The 21,906-nt window shown below is 40.6% G+C and overlaps 1 protein-coding gene across 1 annotated transcript; it reads left to right on the top strand.

Moving 5' to 3' along the window:
* Positions 1-8,711: 8,711 nt before the first annotated feature.
* Positions 8,712-20,184, top strand: MTFR2 (mitochondrial fission regulator 2). The gene is made up of 7 exons (XM_036317681.1): positions 8,712-8,827; positions 11,869-11,973; positions 12,412-12,524; positions 13,464-13,696; positions 15,509-15,866; positions 17,606-17,795; positions 19,331-20,184. The coding sequence occupies exons 1-7, from the start codon at positions 8,765-8,767 to the stop codon at positions 19,364-19,366; spliced, it is 1,098 nt and encodes a 365-aa protein (XP_036173574.1). The 5' UTR covers positions 8,712-8,764; the 3' UTR covers positions 19,367-20,184.
* The last annotated feature ends 1,722 nt before the right edge of the window (positions 20,185-21,906 follow it).

Below are 21,906 nucleotides of genomic sequence, written 5' to 3'. Positions count from 1 at the left end.
AGTCTGTGTATCTTTATTTTAAATTGATTTAGAGAGGAAAGGGTTGGGAGTGGGGCAGTGGGGCGGGGGGGCGAGGGGGAGAGAAACAGTGATCAGTTAGTTGCCTTCTGCATTTGCCCTGACCAGGGAATTGAACCTGCTGGGTATGTGCCCTGATAGGGAATTGAACTTGCCACCTTGTGTACGGACAGCACTCCAACCAACAGAGCCACATAGGCCAGGGCTGTGTGTATTTTAAAACCACAATTTAATTCCACACTTCCTGATGTTATAAAAGTTAAATGGTTTCTCTTGGTAAGGATATATGTTTGCAAGTGCCAGAAAAATGATGACTTGATATCTGCATTAACAGATTTCCTTTTCCCAGAGAAAGAAAATAAAACTCAACCAAAGGGTATTTCCAGAACAGATAGCTGTTTAAGAAGGCCATGACTCAGTCTTTAGATGTGTATACCTTTCAACATCTTAGAATTTTAATACAAAAAGCAAAATATGTTTTTCCAATTACAGCCTACTCTAAGGAATTACTATTGTTCCCTTTTGTCACTGTTAAAATCAAGTGTTGGGAATTATAGTTTGAGATGAAAATCTTACCCAATAAGAATGAATGTAGATGGCTCAACGATTCTTACTCAGTGTGATGTATACTAGTAATGCAACAGGGACTCTTGTAAATTGTCATATGCCAATAAAAATGTCATAAGTGGTAATAGCTGTTTGTTTACCTGATTTTGAGATTATATCTGTGTCTGTTTTATGCAATTGATTTCTATGGCCAATTTCTAGATTTTAGAATACCAATTAATCTCTTAGGAAAATTATTGGTGTGGTGTGGCCTTTTTGAGGGGGTTGATACGTACTTTATAAAACTCCTCAAACCCCTATATACAGTTTTTTCTTGTTTCCCTTGGAAAAATGGGAAACTTTCCAGGTCATTATTAGAGAATGCAGGAATTCAGATTTCCAGTTTAGCCCTTCGATTCCTGTAATTATACAGGAATTCATCAGCCATAATTTGATGGAGAATCAGCATTACTTTTCTTTCTAAAAACAGTGGTCAGTTAACTAAACAGTTTTTTTTTAAGTTGGTCTTTGAGTAAGATCTAATTCTTACAGTGCCCCTTTTACAATTTATTTGAAATTTTAAAAATGGGCCATTCTGTCAACTTTAAACGCATTTTCACAGAAATGTGTATACTGAGACATAGATTTTGTTTAATACAAATGGCAGATTATCCTTTTAAAACTTTGTTAGGGAAGTAACTCTTGTAAGTATGTTTAATATCACTAGGTAATTTTAAATACCAGTTCTCTATATAAAAGTATGCTGTCTTATTTATTAGGGACATACTATTTAACTTTTTTTTTTTAAAGAATTTACATAATTGCTTTTTTCTTTTTGGGCTTCAACTAGATTTTGATATACTTTTTGTTTCCATACAAAACATATTCCTTTTATATTCATAAAGAGAAGTACAGACTTAATTCATGAAGACACTAGATAGGGAAGGCAAATGAAGAAGTAGACTTCATTGTCATGGGATTGTATAGTCTCTTCAGTAGTAGACACTGATATATCCCTTAACAAAATTTTAGAGTATTATCTGTTCTATATATTTAGGTTTTTCAAATAGTTAAAACTTTTATTTTTAAATCTGAATGTCAAGAGTCTAAATTTATTGGAGTAGAGATTAAGAATTAGGAGTCTTAACATTAATGAAGTTTTAAGTGAACAAGGTTTGTTATTACTCAGTTTCTTGGAATCCAGAAATATGTTGAAATTAGTTGTGTTCCATTGTCTGACTGGAGCCTTGGAGACTTGATTTATGAGCTGGGACCTGGTTTTCCAGAAATGATTAGTAATGATTACTGATGATTAGTGTGCATCAGTTATGAGGATGAAGCCAAAGTTGTATATTTAGTTTTGTTCTCTATATTGTTACCTCATTATTCTTTAGCCTGTAAAAATGGATCCCAGTATTTAAAGAAAATGGGCATTAGGATGGCATTTCACCACCACTACTAGGAAAATAACCTCAGATGTCTCAATTATAATGATCTGTACATGAGAACATTTTTCCTGCAGATATTTTAGGTATTTTACAACAGTGAACTGATTTGTAGCACTCTTAAAATGCAGGAGATAATTTTGATTATTGTAAGTAGAAAAGGATTGGGCAAGTGGGTTTTAATGCTATTCCCATAAGAATTGGAATCAAATTTTTCTTAATCTCTTGGCTTTGCCCAACTTCTTGATTCAATAATAATGAGCCCTCCCTTTAATAAAAGCAGACAATAGTAAATACACTGGACAGTTAGCTAAATTGAAAGGATTTATATTTTTATATCCATAGCATGAACTATTTGGCAGTAACTTGGTGCTATCATAGTGGTTGCAAATTTCATGGACCACAGAAAAGTAAAGAATATTCTCATCTACCAGGATAGTCGTTTACTTGCTATTATCTAGTCCTAGACTATGAAAGGCCATAATTTTTATGTCTTATTTGTACTAGAAAGGGAAAACTAAACATTAAGCTTCCAGGGTACTTCTAGGACTGCCATGAGGGGAATGTTAAATACACTTTGAACTTTTTTGAAAGAAGTTGAGTAGCATCACAAATGTATGCTATTCTTGGTCTTAGTCTCTAAAGATAGTTATAATAAAATAATTTATCTGTAATGTCAGTATACAATTATTTTTATGCATATATTTGATGATATTCAACTTCCAAAATTAAAGTGCTTCCTCCCTTCCACTCTCCATGATACTGTCTTAAAAGATACTCATCCCTGCCCCAGCTGGTATACAGGTTGCAGGTTCCATCCTTATATGCCAGTTCTTGGATGACAATTTGCTGTTAGCTGTAAGGCAGTCAAAATATGTTATTTGGCATTTTTATGTCGAATTTTTTATTGTTAAAAGTTATTGCTAAAAATGAAAAGGATTAAATGTACTCTTTGGATGATCCAGAAGACTGGCAGAACATCCCTTTAACTATTTTCCCTGTGTTCTAGGTTTTAAGTGATAAGAGTCAAAGCATTCCTACTCATGAGCATATGAATGTACCAGAAAACAGATTATAAAAGGAGACATGTAATACCCTTTGTAATACTTTAAGCAATAAAACTAAAAAAATAAAAAAACAAAAAATAAATTACAGAATCTTATCAAGTCACAAATCTAAAAAAATGGGATCAGAAAATCAAACATCAGTTAACCATTTTTGCTTTTTGAGAGGTCTAGCTATAGTATAATTTTTTGTTGAAAAATAGTAGTTAAAACATAAGACCTTTGGATTCAAACACTAAGCATAATCTAGGCTTGCTTTTATATAAATTACTTAAAAGTTTCAAATCTGCTTTTATACTATAAACATTTAACTTAGATTTTGTAATTTTCATATTACATCATTATAAGGTAATAACAATTTAGATTTAAGTAATAGGCCTCTGCTCTGTTTTTCATTACTTGATCATTGTCAATTAAAAAAAGGAAATTTTTAGGAGATTTTAATTTGAAACATGATTTTAATATCAAGGAAAATCTTGGTCTTAGTTTCTAAAATTTTTGAATAAATATGAAGTTTTAATGACCCTTTAAGAGGTGTGTAATCTTAAATAGTACTGGTCTGTTTATATTTACTGTGTCACTACTACTCTGAGAGGCTTCAAGCATAGACACAACAAGGAAAAAGGCCCTAAATATTTTTCTTTTTGAAGTGATAAAACTTAATTTTATGGGCATGTACATCCCAATACGGAGATCACCCTTTCATGGGACTTATGGTTCAGGTTGGAGAGGCTATTGCATACTTTGGTAGTATGTTGTATTCTGCCCCATTATTTAAGACGAGAGGCCCAGTGCACGAAATTCGTGCATGGGAGGGGGGTGCCCCTCAGTCCAGTCTGCACCCTCTCCAGTCTGAGATCCCTCTCAATCCAGGACTGCTGGCTCCTAACCACTTGCCTGCCTGATTACCCCTAACCACTCTGCCTGCCAGCCTGATAGCCCCCTAACCACTCCCCTGCTGTCCTGATTTATGCCTAACTGCTCCCCTGCCAGCATGATTGTTCCCAACTGCCCTTCCCTGCAGGGCTGAGGGGATTAGGGGACTCTGGCTGGATAAGGCTGGATACTGGGGACTGGGTGAGGTGGGACTGAGTGGACTGGGGGACTGAGGCTGGATGAGACGGGGCTGAGGGAACTGGGCACCGCCATCTTGTGGCTGTGGGTGCTGCCATCTTGTGAGGGTGTGGTGGTCAATTAGCATATTCCCTCTTTATTAGATAGGATTATTCCAGTAATTTGAATTTATCTAAAAGTCAGGTGTAGGTCACAAGGCTAATGGAGTTCTGGGCAGTTTGCAAGACTGTATACACATCTTTCTAGTCTTGGTCCTATCCAACCCTCGGCCTCTCTCCATTAATTCACTGAAAAGGTACACCTGGCAATGGATGCATAGGTTAATTAATTCTTGGTCTTGGGAATTCAGAACATATATTAGTTCTGAAAAAACACACCTACTTACCAAAACTGGATAACTATGGATGGCATTTGCAATTAAACTAGGTGAGAAGTTTTCTCATGAACCCCCAAATAGCAAATGGGGGCAAATCATCAACCTGCCTGGTATTGATTTCTGTGCCAGTAGAGGAATTGGGATAGTGTCTGATAGAAATGGGGAATCCCACATCAGCCAGCTGAAATGAGTTTTTTCCCCCGCTCTAATAGTGCAAGGTACCCACAGTAAAGAATGGAGAGATTGGAGTAGTGTAACCCAGTGAAATCTCAAAACAGACTTGCCAAGACAAAACTGCCTTGTAGGGACCAGACTCATACTGAGAAGAAAGTACTAAAAATGGAATAAAAGTAAGCAGGAGAGAAACAATAGACAAAGAGGACTAGATTAAACTTAAGGGGAATTAAACTTGAGCCAGGAAAGTCTTAGAAAGCAAGCCACCATATTTCTGAACATTAGTCAAAATCAGTAAAAAAGGTAGCTCCATTAAAGTCAGAAGCTTTTCTGAATCCTGCATTCTCAAAGTTGAGAAAAATAATTTCACATAAAAATGAACAATCGAAAAAATGTCGATTATCAAGATGTATGAATGCATGCTTTAGTAAACAAAATGGAGAAAGGGTCTGAAAAATTAACTTAAGGGGGAAATCAGCAAAGCGTTCATGGGGGCTGTAGCATTTGACATGGGCCCACCTTTGTATCTAATTCAGAGCTGAATGTTGAGTTCTATTAATAGTGCAGCCTGAAGGAGGCGTTAGTGCTGGTTCCTGTTATGTTTTCAAGGGATGCGTTTGTTCTGGCCACTATTATGTGCTGTTTGATATCACATTGGAATGGGAAAGGTGTTAAGATCATTACTTCTGAGGGCAAAAGAGAAGGGCAAGGGATATTGAGAATATTGTAATTTACTGATTTCATGTAGGATTGCTTATCCATTTGCCTTATATATTATTGCTCGACACTCTTCTGCCCCTACTTTCATCTTAATATAGACAAATTTTTTTCTGCGAAGATCTGGGCCTGTCATTTACAATCACTAGTGTTCTGCCAGTTGCTTAATTGCAAACAATACTTGGTGATTGTTTTCTCTCATTCCATATCCAATTATTTTATTCAACAAATTGATTAAATGCTTATTATATACTAGAGGCCCGGTGCACGAAAATCATGCGGGGGTGTGGGTGTCCCTCAGCTTGGTCTGCACCCTCTCCTATCCGGCACCTCTGGTTCCTAACGGCTCACCTGCCTGCCTGCCTGATCGCCCCTAACCCCTTTGCCTTGGCCCCTGCCACCGTGGCTTTGTCTGGAAGCATGTCCAGATGTCTGGTCTATCCGGTCTAATTAGCATGCTACCCTTTTATTAGTATAGATACAGTACCAGGCTTCTAAAGCACTGAAGGTACAGCAGGGGTCAAAACAAAGCTGCTGTTCTGGAGTTCAGAGTTTAGTTTGGCTGCAGGGGGAGCATAAATACAGGGCTGGGCAAAAAGCAGGTTTACAGTGGTTTGGATGGAAAATAATCTACACTATAAAAGAGAAACATGGTAATTGGTGTACGACTGCTACCCTTCCCATTGGCTAATCAGCGAGATATGCAAATTAACTGACAGCCAAGATGGCAGCCGGCAGCCAGGCAGCTTGAAACTAACATGAGGCTTGCTTGCCTCAGTGACGGAGGAAACCAACGTTCCCCGCCTGCGGCTGCAGGACTCTGAGCCTGCAGTTTAAGAAACTATGTAACAAATACCGCCGGACTTCGGCCAGCAGGATCGCAACATTATAAGCAGAGGCCAGAAACCTACTTTCAGCCGCGGAGGCCTAAGAGCTGGAGCCAAGCCTCAAGCTAAAGCTGGCCCAGAATAAAAAAAAAAAAAAAAAGGAAAAAGGGAGCGGTTGGGAGCTTCAGTCACCCCCAGCCTGAAAACAGCCCTCAGCCCCTCACCCAGACTGGCCAGGCACCCCAGTGGGGACCACCACCCTGAAGGGTGTGTGACCAGCTGCAAAAAGCCATCATCCCCTCACCCAGGCTGGCCAGGCACCCCAGTGGGGACCCCCACCCTGATCCAGGACACCCTTCAGGGCAAACTAGCCGGCTCCCACCCGTGCACCAGGCCTCTATTCTATATAGTAAAAGGGTAATATGCCCCAACCCCCCAATTGGCCCTACCCTGAGGGTGACTGGGGGTGGCAACGCAACCTCCCAATCCGCCCTGCTCTGTGCATGACAGGGGGTGGCACCCCAACTCCCCAATTGGCCCTGCTCTGAGCCCGACCAGGGGCTGCACCTAGGCATTGGGCCTGCCCTCTGCCACCCGGGAGCAGGCCTAAGCCAGCAGGTCGTTATCTCCCGATGGGTCCCAGACTGCGAGAGGGCACAGGCCGGGCTGAGGGACCCCCCCTCCCCCCGAGTGCACAGATTTTTGTGCACCAGGTCTCTAGTACAAGAATAAACAGTTTCAGGTACAACTACCTACTTTTGCCCCACCGTGTACTATACACGGTGACAAGTGCTTTAAAAAAAATGTAGGAAGGAGAGTGGAGAGTTATGGTGCTCAGAGAAAGCCTCTCTCCGGTCTCCACTAGAAGGTGAGCTCCAGGAGGGCAAGGACCTTACCTGTCTTGCCCATCATTGCAATTCCCCCTGAACAGTTGATCTTAGGTTGTCATATAACTAATTCATCCCTCGCTAAAGTACGAGAAGAGATAGCTGGTGTCTCTTATGAAGCCAGTAACCTCAGATCAGAATTGAAAATTGGAATATCACCTGTTATGACTTAGGGGTCACTTTGCCATCCACGGCGAGGCCAGGTCAGTGTCCAGCCCGTATTTGGCAGCTTGGATACCAGGAGCGTTTCGTGAAGGAACATTCTAGGTACTGTAAAGCTGCAGATCCCTCGAGGACAGTGCTGAGCTCGGGCTAGTCCCATAAGCATATGTTCACTCTCTGAACGAATAAATGATCGAACAGCAAAAGGCCAGTGACTTTGGAGAGTGGCCCCGTTTCCGGTCTGGGGGTAGGGGCGACGAAGATTTTTCTGCGCAGATCTGCGTGGAACAGGAACTCCGGGTCGCGGGCCTGGCTCAAGGGCCCATGATTCCACAGCGCCCGGCTGTGGACACTCGTTTTGGACAGCACCGGAACCAAAACCGCGCCCCGAGCGGCCCTTTGCAGCGTGCCCCGCCCACCAGCTGCCTATGGTTTCCATTGGTTGTCCCGCGGAAAGCCCGCCCTCTTTAAAAAGAAAAGTCCCTGTAGTCTGTCCAAGTAACAGTAATCTGATTGGTTATCGTACCACCAATCACAAGCAGCAATCTTCAGCCTTGTCCAATCACATCGGGCGCAAGTAACGGCCCGCGGAGTTTGATTTTCGTCCAGGGACGCGGAAGTAGCGGGACCGGGGAGCAGGTGGAGTTACCCAGGCAGAGGGGGTGCTCCGCGATCCAGACCCGGGTCGCTGGGGGCGTTATTACCGCCGGGGGCCCGCAGGCCGAGCGCACGGCCGGACACGGGTCTGAGCGCCCGTGGGGCTTAGGCAACGGAGAATTCCGAGTCTGAGCTCCCTAACGACCGCGGCTCGGCGTCCCGAGTGGGCCGGGGGCTCGGCTTGGGAGGAAGGTGAGCGAGGCGACTCCGCTGGTAGGAGAGCCCCCAAGGACTCGTGCGGCCAGAGCGCGGGAGCAGCCGGGTGCAAGTCTCGGCCAGTTAGGTACTCGTTGGGTGACTAAGTGAAGTCACCGATTTGGGGTTCACGTTCCTTTTCTTTAAAGTGAGCGAGGATGGCTGGGGGTGCTGCACCTTGTGTCGGCCCCCTGCCTGCTTTCCACGGTGGGCGGACCACATCCTCTCCCGAATCCGTCCGCAGCTGTCAGGTCAGCGGGAGCTGCTCTGCCCCGGCCAACTCGAGGGCTTCTCTGCTAAGTGTCCGGTCTCTTGTTGATTGACATTTATGAGGCTTAAACAGCCTATGAGCTTGTAATGCAATTTAACGGATACATGGAAGCTTCCTGTACCAAGCCTTCCCCAAGCCCCATGCCCTCTCTCTTTGACGTCCTTCAAAATAATGCTGGCCCGAAGAGATCAGTTGATGGTGTAATGTGTAACGATAGGACTTGTAGTTTATTTCATACAATTTATACGGCAGCTATTTATTTATCAAGAGTAACAGTCTCTAATTTTTTTTCCTGAAGGTATCAAGAAACTGATTATGTTTCCTTGAATTTCTCCTGTGTTTGCTTCATCAATGTCTTTCATATTGAATACCTTAAGAGAGATACTGGAATATTTCGGTGTTCCCATGGACCAGGTAAATGTTTTTAATGGATTTGAATGAACCTGTTGTAGTTGTTCTTGGGTCTCATTTTGAAAATGATTTATATGTAAGCATTTAAGGCGAAATTGTTATTTCTCTGTAGGTGTGACTACGATGAGTTTGCAATAGTTTACCTTTGATAGTTTGATTTTAAAAAGGGATAAGATTATTAGGAACCTGTTTACCTGATGGGTCAAATGCCAACAAAAGATGCAAACAGCCCTGAACGGTTTGGCTCAGTGGCTAGAGCGATGGCCTGTGGACTGAAGGGTCCCAGGTTCGATTCTGGTCAAGGGCATGTACCGTGGTTGTGGGCACATCCCCAGTAGGGGGTGTGCAGGAGGCGGCTGATGGATGTTTCTCTCTCATTGATGTTTCTAACTCTCTATCCTTCTCCCTTCCTCTCTGAAAAAAATCAATAAAATATAAAAAAATATGTAAACAAACAAAATATAGGCATGACCTTCATGGAATTCCTTTTATTGCATAGGCAAATTACATTTTTAATCATCTAATCATTTTGTTAAGGTAAATGGCAAGTTATAGCTCAAAATATTCAGAATAAGTCAGAAAGAGAGAGGATGACTTAAGTCTGAGAATGAAAAGCAAATCCAATTTTGTCTACTTACTGAGCATCTCCTACACCTAAGACAATATACTTGGTTCTGCAGGTGATACAGAATAGCAATACATGGTTTTTGTATTTATGGTGTTTAAAAATATGAGGGCTAGCCAACATTGCAGATAAGTATAATACAAGACTGAATATAAGACACAAAATAGTAGGGAGGTTTATAGAATAGACTTTTTGGTGTGTGAATTAGAAGAGAGTAGTCAAGGATAATTTCAAGAGTTTAAGTAAAAGTAAGTTGAAGAATGATGGTGTCATCCTTATAAATAGGCAACTCAGTATGAGGAACTAGTTTGAGTAGGGAGATAAGGTCAGCCAGATGTGCTGTTAGAATAGACAAGTACAGGTATCCTGCAGATAATGGGATAAATGGTTCTAGAATGTAGGAAAGAAAAGACTGGATTCACATTTGGAGTTATCTATGTTATTTTGAGATTTGAACTGATGGACTTTAATGACGTAATGGAAGATGTCATTGAAGCATTCTGAATTTCAGAAATAGTAATGTTGAAGATAATGAGGACTGAGTAATAGTTGAAGATTTATCATTCTATTATTGGTGCCTTTAGGGATTTCAGTAGGTAGGGAATGGCAGCTGTATTATAGTACGTAATTGGATATTCAACTGAGGAAGGGAGGTGGTATCAGTTTGTGAAAAGAAATCAAGAGAGGCCATCAACTTGAAGGGGCAGCAGGAATGAATATTTTTCTTTTCAGTGTTAGAAGTAACTTCATCATATTTTTACACACTGGGGAAGACCCTTATAGACAGGAAAATATTTAAGATACAAATGAGAGTGATTGAGCAATGCCCTGAAAAAGGTACTTGGGCAGAGCTTATAAATAAGTAAGCCTTGGACAGAAGCTGGACAGTCAAGAGTAGAATAAAATTGAGAGATAGTGGGGAGATTTTGAATGGAGAGGAGTGAAAATTGAACTATATTAAATCATTGTACTTGATTTTTCTCAGTAATAGGAGAGGTGAGACCACTTATAGGTGATGAAAGTAGTGGTGTTGGGGATTTCAGAGACTGGCAATTACTTGGGGCGACACAGAGAGCATAACATGTTATGAAGGGTTTGCAGAATACCTGTGCAGAGTAATCTTTGTAAATATTGTTGTAGTGGGGGTAGTTTATCCATTAGTAATATGAGGACACATATCAAAAGGATGAACCAGCCCTAACCGGTTTGGCTCAGTGGATAGAGCGTCGGCCTGTGGACTGAAGGGTCCCAGGTTCGATTCTGGTCAAGGGCATGTACCTTGGTTGCAGGCACATCTCCAGTAGGGAGTGTGCAGGAGGCAGCTGATCGATGTTTCTCACTCATCGATGTTTCTAACTCTATTCCTCTCCCTTCCTCTCTGTAAAAAAATCAATAAAATATATTTAAAAAAAAAAAAAAAGGCTGAACCATTTTTGAGAGCATATCAACTGAAATAACTTGTTAATCCCCGCTTGGTATGAAAGTCAGTCAAGTCAAAATGAGGGGCCCTGGCCAGATGGCTCAGTTGGTTGGAGCATCGTCCCGATATGCCAGGGTTATAGGTTTGATCCCCAGTCAGGGCACATACAAGAATCAACCAAAGAATGCATAAATAAGTGGAACAGCAAATCAATGTTTCTCTCTCTCTCTCTCTCTCTCTCTCTCTCTCTCTCTCTCTCAAATCAATCAATTAAAAAAAAAAGATCATCTTGTACACCAAAAAGTTACGAGTTCCATGCCCGGTCCGGTCACATCTAGGAGCAACCTATTGATGATGTTTCCCTTTCTCTCTCTCTCTCTCTTTTTCTCCCTCCCTTCCTACCTCTCTAAAATCAGTAAACATATCCTCAGGTGAGGATTTAAAAAAAAAAATGAGGGTCCTAGATCAGGAATAGAAGGAGGAGGTGAAATAATAGAAATGATGAAGATGGTCAATGGCAATGAAGGAATGAGTTAGAAGGGTAGAAGTTTGTCAGGATGGAAATTGCAGAGGTATGAAGGTACCGTTCAAGTTAGTCAAGAATAGGGTGACTATGCAGAGTACGTACTCTCACTGCAGTGAAGCCGCTAGGCCTGTGGTTCTTAGTGAGGGCACACATGAGTGGCAGCAGGACACTTTAAATACAATTGCTCAGGCTGGCAGAGATTCTAGTGTTAATAGCTGTGGTATCTACTAGTATATCCTTAAGGCCACACTGTTCAATATGGACACCACTGGCCAGGTATCACCTTTAATTGCTTGAAATGTCTGAATTGAGATCTGGTTTGGTGCAAAAATGTAATTCTTTGAAGACAAGACTTTGAGAACACCATTCTGTATTTTCTTTTAAAAAATAAACGTGATTGCATCTTTTGCATTAGATGTATAAAGATACCTAAGATAGAGTACTTTTTAAAACAACATTTTATGTTTCAATAGCTTTTGCAGATTTGGGGAAACAAAGGTTATGGATCAGCTCGGAGTATTGTTCGTATTATTGGGAAAATTCTTCCTTTAGAAGCTTGTCGCAGGCCTGATTTCGAGGTATGTCAGCCAGCATGCAATGTTGAATCACTATGTATAAAATAATCCTAGGTAACCCAGGGGATACAGGATAGAACAAAAGAAGAAATATTTCCTGCAAAGACCTTTATCCCTGGAAACAAGTCATCACGTGTGTTTTTGTGTTTATTTCTTTAAATAATTACATTAAAAATGGGCAGGTACAAAGCAATACCAAGTATTTTATTCTTATAGTTTGTGATTGAGGATAGATGACATTAACCAGGGGAGAGGATATTGCTACACATATAGACTTGGGGATAATATTTTCCTCAGTATTTTTTCTTACTAATAGGTGCATGGTTTTCTACTGAATATCCCTTTTCCCGCTTGGATTTTTAACTTATGTAATGTCCATGGCATGTGTCTCCCCCCTACTCCCTACAGAGCTCTGACTTTGTTTTCCTTTTTTCCCTTTAGCTGATCCCCCTCTTGAACTCTGTAGACTCTGGTAACTGTGGCTCTGTAGTTCCATCTTTTGCTGATATTTTGTGTGTGGCAAATGATGAAGAATCCATTTATCTCAGATTTCGGTAAATTTATATACTGATCTTGGAAGGTGGGGTATGGGCTGTCATCTGAATTCTTGGACGTGTTCAAATTCAGACTCAGTGGGCCTTTTTGATTTGTCTGTCTCTCTGCTGCGTTGTGTCCGACTAATATTTTCCTAATAAGGATGACTGCTTGTTCCTCAGGTTTAGCCAGTTTTTCTTACTGAACATTTAAACCTAGCACCAGGCCTAGGAAGGAATGATATTTAAACAGCATCACAGTCACTGTGTTTGTATTTATGAGAAAGCTATTTTCTATACTAGGTAACTAGGTTTATTTCATTTCATATATTTATTCAAAACTTAACCTAGTTCTTACAGGCAATGATGTTAAACATTATTTCAACATTTGTGTGTGTTTTCTCCTAGGGAATACTAACATGTGTTAGTATATTCAGATGCAGGCTATAAGCACAACCAGGCTCAGTTATTGAAATACTACGACTAAATTTTTTACATGTCAAACTGGGTTATCAATTTTCAAGAAATTAGAATACCGTAAATTTACTCTTAACATTGTACTGAATATAAGGCCTTTCAGTACTGTGTATTCAGAACACAGAATTTCTAAATAAAACAACTTGTCATGTGTTTAAAGTGAATAGGAAGAACAGTTACAGGATAATTATTTTTGTTTTACAGTCTAAAAGCAGGGCTTGTTCCTTCGTTCACTGACCACTTATTGGTCACCTATTAAAGGTTAATTTCTGTTTTACATACTGAGAATACACAGTTACATAAGATGTTGTGTTTGTCCCCAGTGAGTATAGAGATAAGTCATGGGATAAAGAGAGCTACTCTGATTTTGTCTTGGTGTCTGTACTCCTCTTGGACTGAAATAATTTATTTCTTTTGGAAAATTTCCCCTCCCCCTCCCTTTCCCTCTCTCCATCCCCATTTCTTCCTTCTTTCCACCCCCAGAAATGGTATACGGAAAAATGAGGAAGAGGAGACTGAGGTTTTCCATCCTTTGCAACTAGTTCGGGATGCACCGTCACCTGGTCTAAGACATAACAAACCAATGAAGAATTCTCAGCCTGTAAATGAAGCTGCAATTAAAAAAATAGCTGCCCTTGAAGACGAGCTCACTTTTCTTCGTTCTCAGATTGCTGCAATTGTGCAAATGCAGGAACTGAAAAACAATACTAATTGTGGTAAGTAACATTGTGTTTTTGTTTCAGGTAGATGGTACTTGCCTAGTATTTAAGTCAGTACAGTTCTGAATAAGAACGCTTGATGTTTATGTATCTCGTGAATGTCATTAAATACAAAAAGATGTTGGCTATCTAAAAATGTTTTGTTTGATGTTTATTTAGAATAAATTAAGACACATTTGGCCCTGGCTGGATGCCTCAGTGGATTGGAGTGTCATCCTGTACATCAAAAGGTTGTTCATGGTCAGGGCACATACGTCGGTTGCAGGTTTGATCCCTAGTTGGGGCACATCTGTGAGGCAACTGATCGATGTTTCTTCTCTCTCTCTCTCTGCCCCCCTTCCTCTCTCAAATCAATGAAAACATATCCTCAGGTGAGGATTAAAAAAAAAAAGACATTTGTATTGAGGGAGATAGTTTGGGTTTAAAGAAGAGCTAACTATACTGCAGAAGATAGTAGTTTTGTACTGAAAAGCCTGTTTTCTAAGTAAACTTTTCTAAATCTTCAGAAAAGCATTGGAAATTTAAGAGGAAGAGTGCATTAATTTGAAAGATTTGAGATTTCATAGATTTGTAGTTTGAAGTTACTGCTGCTATTTCACCTCGTTAGGAGAATAATGTTCTCTAGATGACCCTTTTCTAAATTTTTAGAGACAAAACTTGCTTTAACCTATAGACATACACATGTAATATATATAGGTGTACATACACACACACATATAATTTACATATAACAATGTATATACATTATACTATAAATATACATATATAATAGATAGATATTACATAATGTGTAATAATAAAAATGAGATGTAAATACACATTTTTTAGCAATCATGTGCTACAGCCTTTTAGGAGCAAATCTCTTGTGAAAGAGTTAGTAAAACAGTCCCCCCTTTTCTAAGGGGGGTATGTTCCAAGACTCCGGGTGGATGCTTGAAACCACAGTTAGTACTGAACCCTATATATATACTCTGCTTTTTCCGATAAATACATCCCTTTTCACTTACAGGAAGCACTTCCCGGCTTCCCTCTGGCATATCCATATTGCCAGCATCAGTACTGTTTTGCTTTGGGGCCAACATTAGGTAAACTAAGGGTTACTTGAGCACAAGCATTGTGAGACCTCAGCAGTCGATCTGATAACCCAAACAGCTGCGGAGTGAGTGATGGGTGGGGAGTGTACAGTGTGGGGATGCTGGGTGAAGGGATGACGATTCATGTCCTAGGTGAGCCAGAGTGGGACAATAAGAGGTTTCATCGTGCTACTTAGAAGGGCACTCAATTTAAAACTTACGAGTCGTTTATTTCTGGAATTTCCATTTGATGTTTTTGGACCAAGGTTGACTTTGGGTAACAAACCATGAAAAGTGAAAATGCATAAGGAAGACGACTGTACTTGACTCATCCTTAAGCTCTTGCCTAAAGTGTATGCTTGGGTGTTTATCACAGAGATACCATTTTGAGTGTTTCTAACTCTAAGTTCTTGATCATGTTTTAGCTTTTTAAAATAGAGGATGAAATTTAGATTGTATGTGAATTACTGAAAAAGCACTTTTTATTTTCTCTTTGAAGTGTTTCTCCCTATTCCCACTTTTAAGGGCCAGCACAGAGAACCCTAACTGGATTAAAAGTAAATTTCCTATTTGGCTTGACTCTTACAGAAATGACAAAGCAGATGGGATTGCTTCTCCTTTCTGGCCACATCATTATTTTAGCAGCATTACAGAAATTGTTTCTGTTTTGGTTTTGATTAGTGTTATGTGAAAGAGAATTTTGCATGATTTTTCAACAGACTGCTTTGTTTTCTAGGCTCCTTTGACTCGACTGATGGGCCTAGTGGTTTGGGACAAGTGCCATCCTCAGGAACTGCTCGACTAAGTGTCAAACCAGACCCATTTTCAAGTTCAGTGCTTCCCGCTCCTCCTCCTCCTCCACCCCCGCTGCCCCCTCAGTTTTCTTCTCTGCAGCCTCCATGTTCTCTTGTGCAGCCAGAATATACTCATATTTGTGACCCAGATAATACAGCAACTGAAGTGAAAAGACAGCACCCAGGTGCTAGTAAGACCAATTATAATTGTCATTCAAAAAACCAGAAAAACAAAGATGTGCCAAACATGTTGGATGTTCTGAAGGATATGAATAAGGTTAAACTTCGTGCTATTGAACGGTATGTTGTCATAATTTGAGAAATGAACCAAAATTTTATCAGGAATGTTTTAAAAAATTATGTTTATCAAACTAAACCTATACACCTCTTCTCTTTTATTTCCTTTCACCCCAAAAGGCCCTCCCAGAGAATCATTTCAATTTTTTGACTCTTCTAGTATATTAGCTCCATAGTTTTGAAAAAACATACTTTATTTGCTGTTTCTTAATATTTTATTTATATTTTCTTCCCACTGTTAAAGATTGGGAATATATTCTCATAGACAATGTGCCCTCTCACACACAGGCACACATACACTTATTACATCTTCCCAGTATCGTTAAATCACAGTCTATAGTTAAGTCGGTATGTAGAATATTGTTGATTTTGGTTTCTAGGTGTGGTTCTGAATCCTTAATTATCTGGTGATGTGGGACCTAAAAATTCATGTTTAAAGTGAGGCGGTGAAAAGCCGCTTGCAGGTGCTTTGTGTGAGGCGGCGTGTCCGCCGGGGGCTTTACAGTTTAGTGAGTGAGGAGAGACCTGGTCACGTTGTTGGCCAGACCCCAGGTTTCAGTAGTTGTTTGTCTTTTCTCTGGGGCTTGAGTTTTCCTAGGAAGTTCTTCAGTCTCCTTCTTGGTCAGGAGAAATGCGAGTTACACGGGGCATGCAAGCCAGGTAGGAGTTCATCATTCTGTTTGTAGACTTTTTCTTAATACCTCTTTCTTAATACCTTCTGTCCCACATAGCTCAAATTCCATCAGTATGTAGCTCAAATTTTCTATTTCATCAGTGTATTTTCTTTTCCATCAGTATATAGCTCAAATTTCTGTACTCTCATGATCCAACTGCTACTCCCACCTAAGCCACCATCTCATTCAGCTTGAGCCCTGCAGCAGCCTCCTTGCTGGTCTCTTGGTTTTCATTCTTGCCTCCTTCACTCTTCTCCATATAGTAACCAGAGTGTTCCTTTAAAAACTGAAGTCAATCATGCCTTTCCCTTTTTCAAACCCCTGGTGATTTTCCATGTGCTTAGAATAAAATACAGACACTTTGCTGGGGCCTGTAAGTCCCGCCGGGACCCAGCTCTGGCTTCTCTCCAACCTCAGGCCCTACTTCCTGTGGTACTCGTGGTACGGCAGCTAGTCCTGGTTTCTTCCTCCTTTTCTCACACGCACCAAGCTCTGTCCCGATGAATCCACCAATATTTACTCTTAAGCTGACAGCTGGTCATTTCCCTAAAGAGGCTTTTCCTGGTCATCTCATCTGAAGTGCTTTCGTCTAGTCACCGTCACGTTGACCTGCTTATTTTATTCGTAGCACTTACTGCACCCAGTCATCTTGCTTACATGTTCATTGACCATCTGCCCCCAGAATGTTCCATGGGAGCAGGTTACTGCTCTGCCCTCAAAGTGTCACAAGGAGCCTGGTCTAATAGGCATTAAGTGAAGGTGGAGTGAACGACTAGCTGAATGCTTCTCTTTTCATGAACTCTTTTTTAAAAGTTCTTAAATATTTTTTTAAAATTTCCCCCTGAAACACTCAGTGATTTAAAATAAAGATCTTCAGCACAGATTTTTGATGAGTCCTAGGTCATAACAAGGTTGTGGTAGAGCCCCACTTGGTTTTCTGATTCGTGGTAAAAAATTTCACTCTCTTGACCTATTAGATTGTAGTACATTATGCTTATATTTCTGCTGTGCTTGTTAACAAGGAGCTTAAATTACACCAATTTTAATTAATTTATTTTTTTTAAATAGGTCACCTGGAGGCAGACCCATTCGTAAGAGGAAAAGACACAGTTCGCAGTGGGATCCAGTGTCTTTAATTTCCCAGGCACTGAAGCAGAAATTTGCGTTCCAAGAAGATGATTCCTTTGAGAAAGAAAATAGGTCTTGGGAGTCTTCTCCATTTTCTAGTCCAGAAACTTCAAGGCTGAGCTCTAACAATGTAAAGTTAATTTTTCAGTTTTTCTAAAGTGTATTATTTATGACATGTCTTCGCCTTCAAGTTCTCTTAAAGTAACTGTGCAGAATGGGCTACCCCAGCTTGTCACACTCGCGGCCGGCGGGCTGCATGCGTCCGACCGCGAGTGTGACATGCCTGGGACACAATTATTTGTTGGCGCTGCTAATGTTTCTGTCTTCGTTAGCTTTTACATACTCATTTTAGCTTTCAGCCTTCTATGAAGTTTTTGAAATAAAACATTTGATTGGGAAAATATGCGCACAAGTTTGTGCCGGTTCACCCGGGCAGGTGCTCGCTCGATGCTGCTGTCTGCGGCGTGAGCTGGGGCCGACACTTTGGGAGGACACAGAAGAGCCGTGCCATAGGCTCACACCAACCACGGTCACGTGAGAATGCTCCATTGTTTCAGTCAAATGTAGACTCTGGATTATTTAGGCAAATAGAATGTTAACTGTGCTTTTAAGACAAATGGGATCATTATTCTCTTTAGTGACAATGCTTCTTGGTGGCTTAAAGGGCCACACTATATTTCCAACGCTTGACCCTGAAGCTTGCTCCTTACTTGAAGTATCTTTTAAAATTTAGGTTTAATTCTAATTTTGAGGGTGTTTTTATTTCCTCTCGTAGTTTAGCTGAGGTAGTACAGGGGGGTAACCCTTGGGGACAAGAAGCTTGTGGAAGAGGAGCAGGGTCTGAAGTCGGGTGGAGAGCTTCAGGGTGGCAGCCATCAGCAGAGGGGACGGAAAAACTAAGAAGCAGATAGCAACGCAGGGAGCACAGCAGAGTGGGGGGAGATTGTCCTACCGGGTCCTAGCGTGAGTAGTCTGAGCAACGGTGTGTGTGTACAGTATCTGATGTTTATTATGTTGACTCAGAAAATTACATCCTTCACTCTAAGAAGACAAAAATTATATAGATTAGAACTATTATAATAATCAAATGTGCCTACAAATAAATGCTTAACATTTGTATGTAAATTTAGAACTTGCAAAGTACTTTTTTACTCATAGTATTCGATCTTCACAGCAATATCCTAAAAATACAAAAAAAAAAATCTCCAGGCTAATATTACCTACTTTACACACGAGGAAAATGAACCTCCTGGTGTTTAAGTAATCTGCCCATAACCCCACGTCTGATTGTCAGAGCTGTGACTAGAACCTGGTTTATTAAAATTCTAGGATGTTCGAAGTCTTCAGTTACCTAAGGAATTCACTTGGGTAGCTGAATATACTGAATAGAACATCCTGTTTCCCAGCGACCGTGGATTAATGAGGTATTACCGAGGTGTCTCAGACTGTGCACTGTTCTGAGCATTTCTCTCCAGTCAGCTACGCGTCTTGGAGGAAGAGCATATCTTTTTGTGTCGTTTCAGGGGCAGTGCCTGCCACACGGCCCACTCAATAACTTTATTGTTGAATGATTAAACCTCAGGGGGCATTTGGTGCTGGTATTGCCATTTTTTCTTTTTTTAAACACTGGAATAATTTCTGTGTTAAACATCTGCTTTATTTCAGTTTGGACATCACATTTCACAGGCAAAAGGACAGTGACCTAAAGGAAGCACCGACAAACGCAAAAGGCGTCACGACCAAGGTGTGGGCGACGTGAGCTGTGTCTGTGCTACAAGGAGAGACGCAGATTCGCCAGCATGTCTTTCACCAAATGTTAATCTCCTGTTAGTGAAGTTAAAGGAAGTCTGTGCGCCAGGATATATTAGTGCAGAGATCTGAAAAGTCTTGACTTTTAAGAATACCCGTCTCTGGATTTGGTTACTGATGATAGGTATAATCATTGATTTTTTTTCTCATGTATGTTAATGTTATTAAAGGCTGAATACACACTTGGAATGGTTTTTCTAAGAGCAAAGTAGTGACTGACTTAATGTTTCTCATTAGAGAACAGTAGGGTATCATTGTAAGATAATAGAAACCATTTTAATGGATTAAGATATTAATACAAGCTAAGTCTATATTGTATCACTCAGCAAATGACAGTGTGTTTGAATTTTTAAAAAACAATTTCTTAAAGCAATTATGACATCCTAATTGAAGAGCCTTTGACTCTTTTAAAAATTGTTGGTGATTTGGTTTATTTGACCTCCAGAAACTTGGAAGGTTTTTAAAGAATGTAATTGTTTCACTCAGATAGTCATAGCTTTAATCATATAGGTTGAGCCTCCTAAAAGTTCTTCCTGAAGGTGATGATTATTTTTTAGAAACTGATTTGATAAATGCTAGTATTTAAAGAATCATCATAAGTTTTGCCTATACTTACTATGTAAATATGTATGGCTATCTTTTTCTTTTGTTCCACATTACAGTTATACTCTGTTCCTTTGTAAATAAAATAGATGTACATTTGTAACGTGGTTGTGTATTGTAGCATTTCAAATTCAGTTTTTTCTTCTTACTACTTCATTTGGAAATCTGAACTTATATTTTGAATGAGTTCTGTAGGTAATTAGAACTCCCCCCACCCCCAATGAAATAACTGTTTTTTATTTCCCAGGGTAGCTTGCATTTTTACTTTTATAGTTTTCTTATTTTAAAATGTATAAAGAACAACCCCTCCCCAACAGCCAGCAGATACCCTTGGAAGATACCACTCTCAGCCAAGAGAAGTGTATCTCTTGAGATAGCTCAAGTTGATTTAAATAAAAAATTTTTTTTAAATCCTCACTCAACATGCTTATTGACTTTAGAGAGAGGAACATTGATGTGAGAGAGAAACACTGATTGGCTGCCTCCCATACTCGCACCCACCGGGGTTTACACCTGCCACCTAGAGGTGTGCTCTGACCAGGAGTTGAACCCCCGCCCTTAGGTGTACAGGATGATGATGCTCCAACCAATTGAGCCGCACTGACCAGGCTGCTCAAGTTGATTTTTTTTTTTTTGGGGGGGTGGTGGCCTTCTCTGTTCTACTTCAGAATGAATTTGCTGCAAGAGCACATTTCAGCACCACAACGACACCAGGACTGAATTGATCATGGGGTCACCTCTGTTGAGAAGTATGACTTCTGGTGTCCTGGGACAGGTGAGCTCAGGCCTTGAAATTCCAGAATGGCCTAAATTTGGGCTCCTGGTTTGCCACAGAGTTCCTTAGGGTTAGGGATTCACCGTGAACCTGTCCATAAATTAGTGAATACCTCACTCATAAAACCATGTTTGATTGCATTTTAAACGTATCTAAATACACTATGAATGCTAACATGGGTTCTGTTCTTGCAAGTTGTATAAATGCTAGCCTCTTTTCCCGACATTAAAACAGTCTCTCACTCGCCTAGAAGTATTTCTCTCCCCATCCTCTTCCTCAGATGCCTTAGGCTCCAGTACATTCTCCTTCCCCACTGGCTGTCAATCCTGATAAGCCAAGGTGTTAGAGAAGGGTATTTGACAAAGCATTCTAATACTATATATTTGGAAAATGAAAAAAAAGAAAGTTGATAAGATAGACCAGAGGAAATAAATGCTGTGCAGAATCTCAACTGGTTGAGATTCACAGATAATGACAGCTGTGGTTGTCAAGGCAGCGAGGGAGGTGAGTTCTGTGGAGTACGAAGCAGAATCTGGGGGCCAGGTATTGTTAAGAAGAGGGGGAATCAAAGTCTTGCTTTTACAGTGCAAACATTTGTGTTTTAATTATAAAATTTAAATAGAATTTAACTTGGGGGAGAAGCAGCTATTTACATGGTAACAATGGAGAGAGAATTTGAAATAGGTTTTGCTGGATATTAAGCACAGGCTCTCCTGAGGTTGGAGAGGTTAAGTATGCGATTGGATTGGTTTTAAATTGAAAAGAAAACACACCAGAAACAGGTCAGGGAGAGTGAAGTGTGAGAAAAGGGCTACATTGCAGGTGGCGTTCTCTGGGAAGCAGACACTGAGATAGAGATTAATGTGCAGGAAGTCTATTGGGTTTGCCCTCAAGCTAATCCCCTGCAAGGGAAGTAGCAGGCCCGAGTGAGGGAGAAGCTGGGCTGTGACGCAGTCTCCTCAGTCTCACAGGGAGCTCCGAGCTGGGACTGGCCCTGCAGGGTTGTCTCCCATTGCTCCGAGGGTGCTGGGTCCTTATACCCTCACGTGGACCC

The sequence above is a fragment of the Myotis myotis genome, unplaced genomic scaffold (genome assembly GCF_014108235.1).
Source record: "Myotis myotis isolate mMyoMyo1 unplaced genomic scaffold, mMyoMyo1.p scaffold_m19_p_7, whole genome shotgun sequence".
Classification (NCBI taxonomy): Eukaryota; Metazoa; Chordata; class Mammalia; order Chiroptera; family Vespertilionidae; genus Myotis; species Myotis myotis.
This window is presented reverse-complemented; position numbering and strand designations above follow the sequence as displayed.